The sequence below is a fragment of the Pipistrellus hanaki genome, assembly GCF_964339955.1.
Source record: "Pipistrellus hanaki genome assembly, chromosome: 5".
Lineage (NCBI taxonomy): Eukaryota > Metazoa > Chordata > Mammalia > Chiroptera > Vespertilionidae > Pipistrellus > Pipistrellus hanaki.
Window position 1 is genome coordinate 16,291,374 of NC_140507.1, and position 14,177 is coordinate 16,305,550.

A 14,177-nucleotide genomic window follows, 5' to 3' on the forward strand; every position below is an offset into this window, starting at 1 on the left:
CTGGGAATGCATGAATGTTGAAATGCTGTCTTGTGTGGGTGTATATGTGTGTTATCCCGAGAACACATATACGTTTGGCCATATGAACATATGGGCCTTTGTGTATGCGGGTGCGTTTGTGTATGCGGGTGCGGGATCCTCTGTGCAATTATGTGCGCATGTGTAATCTTGGGCCGGGTGTGCCACATTGAGAGCTCTAAGTGAAGATCCTGCCTGGATTAGGACAAAGACTGGGTGTGTGTTGAAGACTGAGGTCCTTCTCCACACAGTAATTACTCTCCCTTTCCAACACGCTCAGGAGAGCCTCCACGCCAGGGAGGCGCGGACCCCGCAGCGCCGAGGTGGAATGGGGCGCCGGCGCTCCCTCCCCTTGAACCTCTGGCTCTGCTGGGCCCAACCCCAGCGCTGCTGGCGCCAGGCGCCCGGAGAGCGGCGGGGTTCTAGCCAGCCTCAGGCAGGAAACCAGGACTTCCCTCCCCCACGCACCTCCAGGGCCCACAGCCCTAGGGGACCAGGGGAACTGGCCGGGCGGGGACAAAGCGTTTGTCTCCTTCCCTCCTGTAGTATCCCCCCTCCCACCACCTCCCACCCCTTCCCATTTACTCCCTCGTTCAGGAGAGGAAATAACAGTATCCACTGGCTGTGGGACGCAAGGAAAATCGTTCATCTCTGGGCCTCACTTGTTCTGTCTGTTCAGGAAAGAATCGGCCTTTCCCCCTCTGCCTTTGGACTAAGTGTGCCAGGCACATAGTGGGCACCAATAAATTAGTAAACGAATGGGGAAAGAAATGAATTTGTCCTGTAAAAAGAGCAGCCGCATATTGCTCTTCCTCTTCCACCCTCACCTCCACACTGGTTTTGAGAGCTGGGTACACTCCCTCTACCCCCCCCCCCCCGCCCCCGGGGAAGTGGGGCTGGGAAAGGCTGGCGAGGCGGAGGGATCCAGGCAGGGGGACGTTAGCTGGAAGCTACTGCAATGGGAGGTGAGACAGAAAACCCAGCCAGAAGCGCCATCATTTTGGGAATTCCGGCTCGGAGCGGAGCCCAGGGAAGCTTCCTAGCGGAGCCTGGGACAGGCCCGGCTGCGGGGAAACAGCGGAGGGCCGAACGCGTCCTTGTGCGTTTCCGAGGGTGCGCTCCTCCCGCGAAGGAGCCTGGCGGCCAGTGTGGACGTCCTGGTACGCGCACACCGCTAATTTCTCGCGGTGTGAGCTTTGGCATTGCTGTCTTTTACAGAATCGAACATTCTCAAGCGACGGTGACTTGGCGGAGTGGTCCGAGGAGGCCAGGCTCCTTGCGCAGAGGCGCACTCAGCCGCGGAGCACACGGCTTGGCGAGAGTTGGCGGGCACACGACCCGCGCGGAATTCTCCCACTATGGCAGGATGGGGCTCGGGACTGGGGTACCTGGGGAGGAACGCCAGGGGCCTACCCTGCCTCCAGCAGCGATCCCTCCTCATCTTCTGCCTCTGACGCCAAGGGGAGCAATGGAGTTCGGGACTAGAGACCTCTGGGGTTCCCATTTTAAATTCTGGAGGGTCTACAAGAAGCTTGCTTTCTCTGGCCCTCAGTGTCCCCGTGTGAAGGCAAAGGGTGGGCTCTAGAAGACCTTTTCGCTAGGTGACTCTAGATTTCCCCCGTTGGCTCCTTGGGTGCGGGTGGCCACCACCTTCCGGGGCGCTGACAGGCCTGCACCTCCAGTACGCTGCCCCTGCCTCCCCAACCCCAGCCGAAAACGGGGAGGGGGTGGGGCCGGGGCGGGCCGCCTCCCTGTCGCCCCCGCAGGCAGCCTGGAGGCGAGTGGCTCAAGCTGAGCTTAAAAACAGGGACGGCCACCCCCACCCCCCTGCCATTGGTTCCAGGGAGAGGTTGACATCAAAGCCGTGGCCTTATATAAGCCAGACCCTGCAGGGGAGGCCGCAGAAGGGTTAAACAGGTCTCTCCACGCCGCGTCAGTATCTGCAGCCTCAGCTCGTGGCACAGGCACGGAAGCGGCAGGCTGCCTGGCTCGGACCCTCCCGGAGTCCGCGCACCCACCGCCGTCTGGGACTCCCCGGAGCCCGCGCACCCACGGGAGCGCCGCCGCGAGCTCACGGGTGGCCTCGGTCGCCTCGGGAGTGCATGGGGCGGCGCTAAGGGGACCGGCGGTGCAGACCAGGTGGCCGCTCCACCATGAACCTCGTGGGCAGCTACTCGCACCATCACCACCACCACCACCACCCGCACCCCGCGCACCCGGTGCTCCACGAGCCCTTCCTCTTCGGCCCGGCCTCGCGCTGCCACCAGGAGCGGCCCTACTTCCAGAGCTGGCTGCTGGGTCCCCCTGACGCCGCTCCGGACTTCCCCACCGGCGGGCCGCCACCCACCGCAGCGGCGGCCTCTGCCGCCTACATCCCGGACGCGCGGCCCGGCCAGAGCCCGGGGAGCCTGGAGGCGCTGGGCGGCCGCCTGGGCCGGCGGAAAGGCTCGGGACCCAAGAAGGAGCGGAAGCGCACCGAGAGCATCAATAGCGCGTTCGCGGAGCTGCGCGAGTGCATCCCCAACGTGCCGGCCGACACCAAGCTCTCCAAGATCAAGACCCTGCGCCTGGCCACCAGCTACATCGCCTATCTGATGGACGTGCTGGCCAAGGACGCACAGGCCGGTGACCCCGAGGCCTTCAAGGCCGAAATCAAGAAGGTGGATGGCGGGCGCGAGAGCAAGCGGAAAAGGGAGCTGGTAAGTTCGGGACCTCTAAGCTCCAGCCGAGGGCGGTGGGCACCCGCAGGCAGCGCGCGATGGAGGAGTCTGTGTTGCGGTGTGTGAGATTTTAAGAGGCTGCGGGGAGTTCTGAGAGGGTTGAAATGTGGGATTGTGTGCGTGAGGGAGAAAGATTAACACATGAACATCATGAGGGATATTGTTTGTAAGGCTGTGAATTAAGACATAGTCTTAACTTTTTTGGAGGAGCTATAGAGTCCCTTTTAAGAATCCGCTGGAAGCTTAAGACCCTGAGAAAATACACATATATTTTGCTTCCAATTTCGAGGGGTCCTTAGCTATCCCTGGCTCTCCTGGAAGCCACTTTAAGAATGCTGTAGGAGTTCCTTACTTGATGTGCCTGAGTGTGAATTTATGCTTACGGACTTATTGTTTTCAAAGGACCTTTGCTGGAGAGGCTAGTCTACCTACATCCTCCTACAGACAGGGAAACAGGCCAGGGGTAGGACTGGAGGTGAAGGCCTCCGACGGAGGAGTCAGAGGTGCAGCTGGGGTAAAACAAGTCAGGTCTTCAACTCTCAGTCCAGAGCACACTTCCCACGGGCTCGTTCCATGGGCGACCTTGATGGTTTGGTGTGTCAGTATCTACCAGTGAGAGTCTCACTACCTTCTTTTGGCTTTGGAGATCCCAGTCTCTACTTGGCCTTTCTCGATCCTCTCCAGTGAGGAAGACACTTTCTGAAGCCTGATTCTGCTGGCCCAGAGCTGTGGAACCTCAGAGGGTGGAGATTTCCAGGCTAGAGAACTAGTTTCTCTAGGTTAGTACGCTAGGGCTCAGGCTGTTCCCCCGGAAGCTGACTAGAGAGCCCTGCTGGGTTTGGTCTGACCCGAAGAGGCTGTGGTAAACTAGGGAAAGCTCAGCTGGGGAGACTGGGAAAGACTTTCAGCTGGAGATGCAGGCCCAACGACACCTCAATGGCGGTAGTTACTGGGCGTATTCCCACCTTCCCCACCTCACCGCCTCTTTTAAGAATCACCGCTTGGTTTCTGCTTGAGAGCGGGGAAGGGGAGTGGGATGGCAGACCCGGCCAAGTACCCTTCGCCCAGCTGTCTGAAGCTACCCAGCACCAGCAGGCGGGTGGGGATCAATGCAGTGTCCAAGCCCAGGAGCTAAGCCAGGTTGGAAAGTCTGTGGGGAGAGCAGTCCTCGAAGCGCGGTTGGGAAAACTGTGGGTTCTCACCCCTCCCATCCCCAATCCCTGCAGTCTCTCCTGGGCGCCATCACGCCAAATCTAGGCGCATCAATTTCACTAGACACAGAAAATTCTCATTCTGGAACCCCCAGCAGCTGCCCAGCCCATACAGCCCCCACTCCCCAGACGGCGCATTAAGGCAGATTTTATGAGCTTGTTTGCCTATTTCGCAAACAGAAATCTGTCACTTATTTAAAGGCTCTCCGTTACTGCTCCCAACACCTTTCCCCGACCCCACTCTGCGCCCTGGTGACCGGAGCAGAAAGATTTAAACCTGTCTCTCTCGCCTCTTTCTCTGTGCATGTCCTCTGGCAGCAGCAGCACGAAGGCTTTCCTCCTGCCCTGGGCCCAGGCGAGAAGAGGATTAAAGGGCGCACAGGCTGGCCGCAGCAAGTCTGGGCGCTGGAGTTAAACCAGTGAGCCGAGGCCCGCGCGGAGGACCTCACCACCGCGGCCCGACCCCGGAGGCCCGGGAGGAGAGAAGGGCAAAGAGTGCCAGGCTCTGGGTACCCGGGCCTTATGGGGCGCGTCCTGCCGAGCCTCTGCTGTGTGCCGGCAGGTTGTCGGCTGCAACAACACACTTGGATCGCACGTGCAATGTCATTTGAAATTGTTTTTAATACATTAAGAGAAAGAGAAATATATATATCCACCCCTATAACCAGGAGGGCGGCTCTTGGCAGCACTGTGTCGGGAGGGAGAGACTGCGGGACTCCGGACAGTCGAGCGGCTAAGACGCACCCTTGCAACCCTTCTGGGGCGAATTTGGAACCCCCAGCACCTTCCCCACCGAGCTATCTGGCTCTCTTTCTAATGCCCTCTGGTTCCAATCAAAACCCTGGAGTGCTCAATTCCCTAATTAAAATGCAATAAGAGGAATCAATAGTTTACTGCCAAGAACGGAGAACCAGATCGTGAAGACGGAGGGCTGCCTTTTGTTGTTGATCTCCCTCAAACAGTGGTGATTTTATTTTATTTTTTACTTTTGTCGCTGCACTTCCTACTTAGTTCCAAGGGAAACACATTTCCCCCTTCCTCCTCTCCTTTCTTTTCTCCTTTTTTCTTCTTCTTTCTTCTTCCTTCCTTCCTCCCCCTGGCTCCCTCCCCTCCCTTCATTTGTAAATAAAAGCTTTTCCCGATGTTGAAAAGTTTTTATGTATTTAAACTACCTACGATGCCTGCTGTGCTCAGGTGTTTGTTTATTCCCCTCCCCACCCTTTTTCTACCTCAAATCTATATGACCACTCACCGCCCTCTCCCTTCGCCAAAGCAGTATCTACGCTCTTGACTAATAAAACGTTTTCTGAAATCGGAGGAAGCCTGTGTGGTGTCTTGGTGGGTATCCCTGGCTTCATTGTTTCTGCTAGGTAGAGAGCCTCCTGCTCCTACTTTTTTAGATAAATGCCAAACCAAACTACAAGTCATGTCAAGGGGAGCGGGCAGAGAAAGGACTTATTCCTTGAAGGAAGAACAAAGCTCTCCTTAGAACAGGATAGCTTTAGTGACCCCACAGAAAGGAAAACTAGAAAGGAATTAGACCCAGATTGCCGGGCTGTGGGCTAGGTGGGTCTAACACCGGGTTAGTATGCACTTGGTGTCTGAAGAAAGTCTGATGGGGTGGTCAGGAGAGGGCAGTGAAGCTGGGAAGAGAGGGGTGTGTTCAAGCATAGAGAGTTTACCCATATTAAATGAGGAACACGGTTGTGTAGGTAACGGTGAGGAGAGGAAACTCGCTCAGAGCCCAGTGCCTGTGCCAACGGGAGCTTCGGCTTAGCATAGCTCCCGGCATGAAGTAAGGGCTCGACAAGCTGAAGCAGCTCTTACTTTGTACGAGAGCAAAATAAGCTTGTGAATGGTTACATGGAGACATTTAGGTTTCTCTCCGGCAACAACACATTCAACAAATAGTTGTGAGAGCGTATGGACTGTGCAAAGGGGTGAGGGTCCCTGCGTGCTAGTTCCGCCACTTGTGTAGGAGAGCCATCTCTATGCTCTCACATGCACACCCAGGGCTGGGTGTGGGGTGAATAAAAGAGGGTGCGTTTTTTAGCTCACCTTGGGGTAAACTGGGGTGAGCAAAAGAAGACTGTTATGTGTCCCTGGATAATAAGAGTACAGACAACCTAGTTTTGCTTTGCTTGCGCACAATTGTGCTAGGCTCTAGGCTAAGTTCTTTTATGCCTCTGAACAGCTCCCATGATTGCCCGAGGGTCGCATAGTCTGCAGTGCTTGGACAGGTCTCCGATGCTCCCTCTGGGGGAACACGCGCGTGGGAATGGTTAAATTGAGACACCGGGAGCTGGGGGTCCAGAAAGGAGACCCCCGGCCGCCCTGGGCCAGGTGTGCCCAGGCGCCTCGTCCCAGCATCGGGGTGAATATAGGGCCCCATTAGTCTTGGCTGTAAACACCGTGGCAGGAGCACAGCGGCCACGCGGGCCTTTCCGGACACGAAGGAGTTAATAAAAGGTGTTTTATGGACGTGAGGAAATGGTGGGGGAGGTGTGAGCTTCTCTCCACTCCCACCCCCCTACTTTTTTCTTTTTTCCCTCTCGCCACCCGCCTCCAGATCAAACAGACCGGTGATTTAACTAGGGCAACACCTCGCGGTAATGAGCCGTCCTGGCACACCCCTCCCCCGGCCTCAGTTCCCGGCCCCAGGCCCGAAGGTCCCTCGGGCAGGGCAGAAAACAAAAATCGTGTTTTTTTTTTTTCTTCTTTTTTTTCTTCTTCTTCTTTCCCTTTCCTAGAGCTAGAAAGCCCCTTAGAAATCCTGGTACGCACGCACTGAGACCCTGAGACTCAGGGAGCAAACCGACCGACCTGCGCCAGCACGGAGGGGGCCTTACTGGGATTCGAACCCAGGACTGCAGTTCGGTTTTCAGACCATCCTCAGTCTCAATGCCGAGCGCCGCTCTCGGGACTATTTTTAGTTTCCAAAGTATCCGAGGCACGGGAAGAATGCGCACCGGGTCCCCTTTTTTGCGTCCCGTCCAGTGAAAGGAGAGAGGACGCCGAGGAGTAGGTACCGCCTGCGCAGCCCCAGCCACGTTTGCCTAACCAGGCCTGCTCCGCAACCCTAGCGGGCCCGGGCCCAAACCCCCATTGAGGAGCGGGTGGAGCCTCAAATTCAGCCCCAGCCACGTCGGTCCCAACCTCAGACCTAGGACCTGGGAGCTGAGCCGGGGCATGCCCATTGCGGGGTCGCTGGGATGTCCTCCCACTTTCCCCAAGCCTCATTCCGGGGGCTTAGAATGCTCAGCCCCCACTTCAGGACTGGAAAAGCGGGACCCCTGGAGAGGAACTGAGTGGTTCCGGGTTCCAAGAAACAGGTCTCCGGGCTGTCTCTCCTCTCTTCTCACCGAGCCTCTCACCTTTCTTCAGTCCCCCTCCTGTGAAATGGCTTTAGAGCCTGGCCTTTGCTTTCTTATTCTCTCCCACGGTTCAAGGCTGTTTGCCAGAAATCTACCTCAACCCGGCTGTGGCAGAAGCAGTGCCATTATTATTATTCTATTATTTTTAAGGGCATCACCTTAAAAAAAAAAAAAAGGAAAAAATGGAATGCTCATGAACTTAAAAGTAAATTCCAGGAATTTCTCATAAGGAAATACTCATTGGTGTTACACACCTTTAACTACAGGACTAGTCTAATAAGGAGTGAAAAATAGGAAAGGACCCAGATGGGCTATAATTACAGAATTATAACTGGTTAAAGAAATCCATCCGTACAGTGGGTTACTACTCAGCTACTAGAAAAAAAATGTGAGGGTTGACATGGAGATTGTTCATTATAGATTATGTTGAGGGGGAATAAAACCTCTCCCAGGTTACTGAAGACTGTCCATCATGATCTGTTTTATGTAAAAATAAATTAATGAATGCATAAGTATCGTTCATGGAGAAAAAGTGGAAGAATATATAATACATCAAGACATTTACACCTCTACCTCTGAGTTGAGGGAATAAGGATAATTTTGATTTTTCCTCCTGTGTAGGTATTTTTTTTCCCCTACTCTTTTCCCTAGGATATTTTTCCATTGATTTTTAGAGAGAGTGGGAGGGAAAGGGAGAGACCGAGAGAGAAAAATATCGATGTGTGAGAGATGCATGGATTCATGGGTTGGTTGCCTTCTACATGCGCCCCAACCTGGGCCAACCAATGATCAAGCCTGCAACTGAAGTACATGCCCTTGACCAGAATCAAACCTGGGACCCTTCAGTCTGAGGGCCGACTCTCCATTTACTGAGACAAACCAGCTAGGGCCGTGGTCGGCAAACTGCGGCTCTCGAGCCACATAAGACTCTTTGGCCCCTTGTGTGTGGCTCTTCCACAAGATACCATGGCCTGAGCGAGTCTATTTTGAAGAAGTGGTGTTAGAAGAAGTTTAAGTTTAAAAAGTTGGCTCTCAAAAAGAAATGTCAATCGTTGTACTGTTGATGTTTGGCTCTGTTGACTAATGAGTTTGCTGACCACTGAGCTAGGGCATCTACTTTCTTTTATACAATTAATAAGTATTAGTTTTACAATAAAAAAGTAAGCTGCAATTTCCTTTTAATTTCACCTATGGCCAGTGTACTCTGAGTACACTGTTTAGTCAGTACACGTTAATTGAGTACCTAGCTGTGGGTATAAACATAATGAGTAAGAAATAATCCATATAATCAGCACCAATTAACATACAATAGTAAATATTGGTCTTGAAGAGTTGATTTTTTCCTTCTACAAGGTAAATAAAGACTTTTCTCACATTTAAAACCTATTAATGCATGAAATAATAACAAAGCTAAAATTAATTAAAGAAATTATGAAAGCTCTTGGCATGAATTATTTCATTAAGCTTAATGGGAACTGTGTGAGGTTGATACTAAGGCAGCTGAGGCTTAGAGAGGTGAAGGACTTTGTTCAAGGTCACATGGACCGTAAAGGCTGACAGAGCGTGGATCAAAAGGCAGGTCTTGCTGTTTCCAGAGACATGGCTTTCCCTCACATTTCAGAGTACCTCTAGGATGTATGTATGTATGTATGTACGTATGTGCAAATACAGCCTCTTAATCTGATCTTCCTTGGTAAAGTAAGGTAGAGAAAGAAAGGATTTTGGGGGAAGAATCTGTGATTCCGACTCACCTGGAATCCTCTTCCTCTATCCCCACTCAGAGTGGATCCATGTATATAGTGATGAAGGGGTGAGTTTCTTGACCCCCAGATTCTTTCCCAGCTGTAACACTGAATCTAGGAATCCATTTTCTGCTGGTGGAAAATTCAGAATGTTATTCTTTGCCCCAGCCTCTGATGTTTATATAGGTCATTCACCTTTCCTTGATACCTTCACTTCTCTAAGCACATTTTCCTCCCTAGAAACTAGAAGGAAGCAGGGGTAGGGATTATGGCTCCTCATGGATGGAAGGAGAAAGGAAAACCCAGAGAGGTGAAGTGATCAGCTCAGGGTCACACAGCCAGTCCAGGGATCAGAAGGCTGCCTGGAGACTCCAGGCCCAGGGCTGTCTTGGAAAAGGCTATTCATCCTTTCTCTTCACGCAACCAGCAGCTAAGCTTATGGTCTTGCTAAATCCTCATAAAAGAAATGAAACTAAGAAATCAGCCAATCTCATTTTTAAATGAAAAGTGACTGGGAAGAAAAAAATATGCATGCTCTAAAGTGTCTGAAACCAGTCTCTTGATTTAAACTGAATTTGTTTGGGGGAAAAAAAAATTTTTTTTTTAAAGCTGAGTTTTTACAGCTGAGCTCTCCCAAACCCATAAAAAAAAAAAAACCCACAAGGTTTATATGGGAAACAGTGAAAGACTCTTAACTATAATACACAGCGTCTAATGTAAGCAGACATAGACACTATATAAAGCTCCTACAAATGTTATTAAAACAAACAGAAATACACATTTATCCCCACAGAATGGACAGAGAAGGCATTGGACTTGCGAGTTCCAGAAGTCTTATATTCACTGAAGTGTTCAAAACATCCCAAAATACCAGGACTTCAAAGATCTAAACATTTCTCTCATTTTACAGCAGGGGAAACTGAGGCCCCAAAGGTGGGGCCCAAGGTCATATGTATTTTTCTTTTCCCTTTGTTTACTTAACACCGTTTACTTCTAGTGCAGGTTAAAGAACAATACAGTGGCAAGAGACCCTGAACAAGTTACTGAGCCTCAATTTTCTCATCTACAAAAATGGAGCCATCATTGTCTCCACTTGCTGGGGTTTGTGAGGACTGAATGAGATAAGGTGTGTGAAGTACTCAGCATGCTGTCCACTGCAGAGCTATTTTCATTATATTATTTAATCCCTACAATAATCTTGTGAAGTACTAAGACTTTGTTTAAACCTGTTTGCTTGTTTTGGAAATGTAGTGCATACTTCTGACAGGCAAAGAAGGTAGCAGTGACTTGCTCAAGGGCACACAGCTAGTGAGTGGATTCTTGGTTCAAAGACCTCATACTCCACATCATGAAGGTGAACTGAAGGTAGGTAGGCAGTAGCAGCTGAATTTCTGAAACTATATAAGGCAGCATTATACAGTAGAAATATAACGTAAGCCCCAAATACGAGGTACGTATGTAATTACAATTTTTTTAGTAGCCACATTAAAAAAGTAAAGAGAAACAGATGAAATTAAATTTAATAATATATTTTATGTTCTTTATGTTAGACATTTATTTTATTTAATATGTCTGATATAATTTCAACCTGTATTTAATATGTTTATTAACGAGATGTTTTACATTTTTTTTTACTAGTAAGCCTTGAAAATCGGGGGGGGGGGGTGTTTTATACTTAAAGCATATCTCAGTTTGGACCACAGGGCAAGCGTTCAATAGCTGCATGTGGCTAATGGCTGCCATATTGAACAATGCAGGTCTTAGGGCTCATGTAGCAGGAATATTAGACACATAGCTTTAGTTAATCATATCAATACATAGCCACCATTTACTAAACACTTAATGTGTTTAGGCAGCAGTGCTCAATATATATGGGCTCAGTGACCCCTCCTAACAACCACAGAGGGTAATTTATTCATGGTCACGTAACTATTAAACCCAGACCCTTCTGTCTCCCAAACCTGTCACTTCAGCTGCTGAGTCCCACGACTTTGACCCAGTGGGTGGAGCCCCGGGTTTCAGATTCAAGACTACCTTGGGCCAATCATCCTCTTGGGCCCCAGTTTTCTAATCTTACAGATGGGCTAACAATAGCTTTCCTCAATTTACAGAACTGTCAGGCTAAAATAGGCAAACATTTTTGAAAGGTTTTGAAACAGAGAATATAGCATGAGAGGAGGGGCCAAGGTCAACAGGGAGGACTAGACTAAGGTGACCAGACGTCCCAATTTTTAACAATTTGTTCCGCGTCCCTCGGCGTTTTAAAAAAGTCCCTTCCAAAACTCCGGACTTTTTAAAAACACCACAGGACTCAGGACAAATTGTTAAAAATTGGGACTGTCCCGCCAAAAGCGGGACATCTGGTCACCTTAGTAGACTGACACCCAGATCAGCTGGTTGGATGAGCTGTGTGGCATTGGGTGCGTTTATTATCCTTTCTGAGCCCCAAAGCCCTCTTCTGAAAAAGGAAAAGCAGAAGAGCTCAGAGATTGAAGATCCAAAAGCTCGTGGCTTGACCCAGAATAGACAGTAGTTAACATGAGCTATGACTACTGCTGCTGTTGTGGTTGGGGCTGGGCTGAGGGCATGCTTTGGAAGCAATAGGGAGTGGCAGGTAAGGGGAAGGGAACATGGCTTTCTCCTGTGCTCAGCTCTTGGCTTAGAACAGTGGTCGGCAAACTCAGAGCCAAGTATCAACAGTACATCGATTGAAATTTCTTTTGAGAGCCATGTTTTTTAAACTTAAACTTCTTCTAATGCCACTTCCTCAAAATAGACTCGTCCAGGCCGTGGTATTTTGTGGAAGAGCCACACACAAGGGGCCAAAAGAGCTGCATGTGGCTCGTGAGCCGCAGTTTGCAGACCATGGGCTTAGGTTAGCATTCTGGCGGTCCAATGGGATGAGGGAGGTGTTCATGGGAGTGTGAGAACAGTTAGTGTGATGGAAAGAGCCCTAGACCCATAGGCCAAGAGAAGGGGGCTCAGCCTGCTGTGTGACCTTGAGCATTTCCTTGCCCTTACTGGACTCTGGTGTTATCTGTAAAATGAGAAAGTGCGACCAGAGAGCTAAGTCCCTTTCTGCCTTGACTGCCTAGGTTTTCACAATTTATTTAGTAAATAGTGCTTAGTGAATAATATTTATAATATTGCATCTGTGAGGGGGACAAAAAAAAAAATGCCCCTGAGCCTTCCCATGCCTCCTGGGGCTACCACTAGGAGAGGCCGCCACCTGGTGGACATACTCCTTCCTCCGTGTTCTGTAGAGAAACCAGGGAGGGCTCCGACTCCCCATACAGGCACTGGAGAGCCCCCGGGCCCACTTTTGCTAACTTTCTTTGGCAGTTTCAGGAAAGAAGGGACCCAGAAAGTTCACAGAGCCCGGAGTCCTGGGTAGGAGGCAGATTCCTGAGGGATGATGGGGTTTTACAATGCAAGATCTCTGCGGCTTTCTTCCTAGAGGCACCTGGGGGTAGGAGTCTGTATTTCCCTATTACATCAAGTCTAAAATGCATCACACGTTTTCTTCTGTTTCGTTGGGTGAGAGCAGCTGAACAAAACACAGTCTTCTCCTGGTAACTAAAAATTCTTTTGCTACAATTGCACTGGGCCCGTGGTTGGCAAATTGCAGCTCTCGAGCCACATGTGGCTCTTTGGCCCTTTGAGTGTGGCTCTTCCACAAAATACCACAGCCTGGGCGAGTCTATTTTGAAGAAGTGGCATTAGAAGACGTTTAAGTTTTAAAAATTTGGCTCTCAAAAGAAATTTCAATCGTTGTACTGTGGATATTTGGCTCTGTTGACTAATTAGTTCGCCGACCACTGCTCCCGGAACTCTAACAGCATTCACTACCCTACCATCTTCCCCCCCGTCCTCCCACTGTCATTATTCCACTTCTCTCTGTGGTAGAGGTTGCATGGGACACAGAGTTAGATTAGCATGGGTTCCAATTCTGGCTCACTATAAGACCCTGAATAAACTATCTATTTAACTTCTCTGAGCCTCAGTTTCCCCCACCTGAAAATAAGGGAGAATCACTCCTTTGCAGGTTTGTGTGAGGATTACTGTCAGGAACAGTAATAGAACAGAACAATATAAGAATAGAACAAAAAATACCTTTGTTCAATAATAGAACAGAACAAAAAATATTCTAGCAGTGTGTCTATCCCCTAGCAGGTGTTTAACAAACAAAAGCCATTGCTTCTGTGGGTATGTCATCCTGAGCATTTTTTCACTTTCAGCTTTGGAAATATTCTTAGGGCGAATAGTATATGAACAGAAGGCGCTTGAAGAATGAAACCAGAAATAAGACACCCTTACCATGGAAGAGGGTGGAGCCTCCGTGGAACTGTTTCAATGGGCTCAGCCGAGTTCAACCTGTCTCGATGAGATCAAGCCAATGTCTTCACTCCCTGCCCTGCTGACTGCACCTCCTAAAGCCTGGTCCCCCCTGCATGGGTCACCTGGCTGGGCACAGGGCCCTCTAAGGGCTCACGGAGCGGAGTCCGGGCTGGCTGGTGCCCAGAGTCCTCAGGAAGCGTCCTTAGCCACCGTAGCTAACTATGCTCACTACGTGGCTTCCCTAACAGGGCCAGCCCATTACGCGCCCACGCACGCACGCACCCACGCACGCTCGCACCCACGCCTCCTCTGAGCCTTCCCGCAGACCCCGGGGTTTTCAGCCGGAGGCCTGCTGCCCACCGCTGTGTGGGTATGAACCCCCTGAAAGCCCGGCTCCTGGAGGCCAGGCTGGTGCAGAGCCCCGCAGACAGCCGGGCCGGCACACAGCAGACACGCATTCTCTGGACCGCGTTCCGTTGTGTGGCTTTGTTTCTAATGGCTGTAGGTGTGGTGACCCCCACGTTCCAGCTCTGCACTCTGGCATCTGAGGCTGTCTGCTCCGGGCTGGACTTCCCTCACCCTCTGCCTCCTGCCTAACCTGCCGTTTCCAAAGGGCCTGCTTAGGAGCCTTTTCTTCCAGGAAGCTCCCTTAGTTTTCAGAAGGCATTTCCTTCCCATTTCACCCTTTCTCGGGATTTTATAGATACAGGTATAGTATGGCTGTACATGGGGTTGGTAAATAGATGCATTGATATGCCTACACTATGGTCATAT

At 50.6% G+C, this 14,177-nt stretch overlaps 1 protein-coding gene across 2 annotated transcripts; it reads left to right on the top strand.

The window, feature by feature from the left end:
- Nucleotides 1–2,171: 2,171 nt before the first annotated feature.
- Nucleotides 2,172–4,372, top strand: HAND1 (heart and neural crest derivatives expressed 1; the record flags this gene model as incomplete). Of its 2 annotated transcripts, none has more annotated exons than XM_084883443.1 (2): nucleotides 2,172–2,717; nucleotides 4,268–4,372. In XM_084883443.1, the coding sequence occupies 2 exons, from the start codon at nucleotides 2,172–2,174 to the stop codon at nucleotides 4,370–4,372; spliced, it is 651 nt and encodes a 216-aa protein (XP_084739569.1). The 2 variants fall into 2 exon arrangements, with proteins under 2 accessions (XP_084739569.1, XP_084739570.1); XM_084883444.1 differs by having other exon boundaries at nucleotides 4,271–4,372.
- Nucleotides 4,373–14,177: the final 9,805 nt, after the last annotated feature.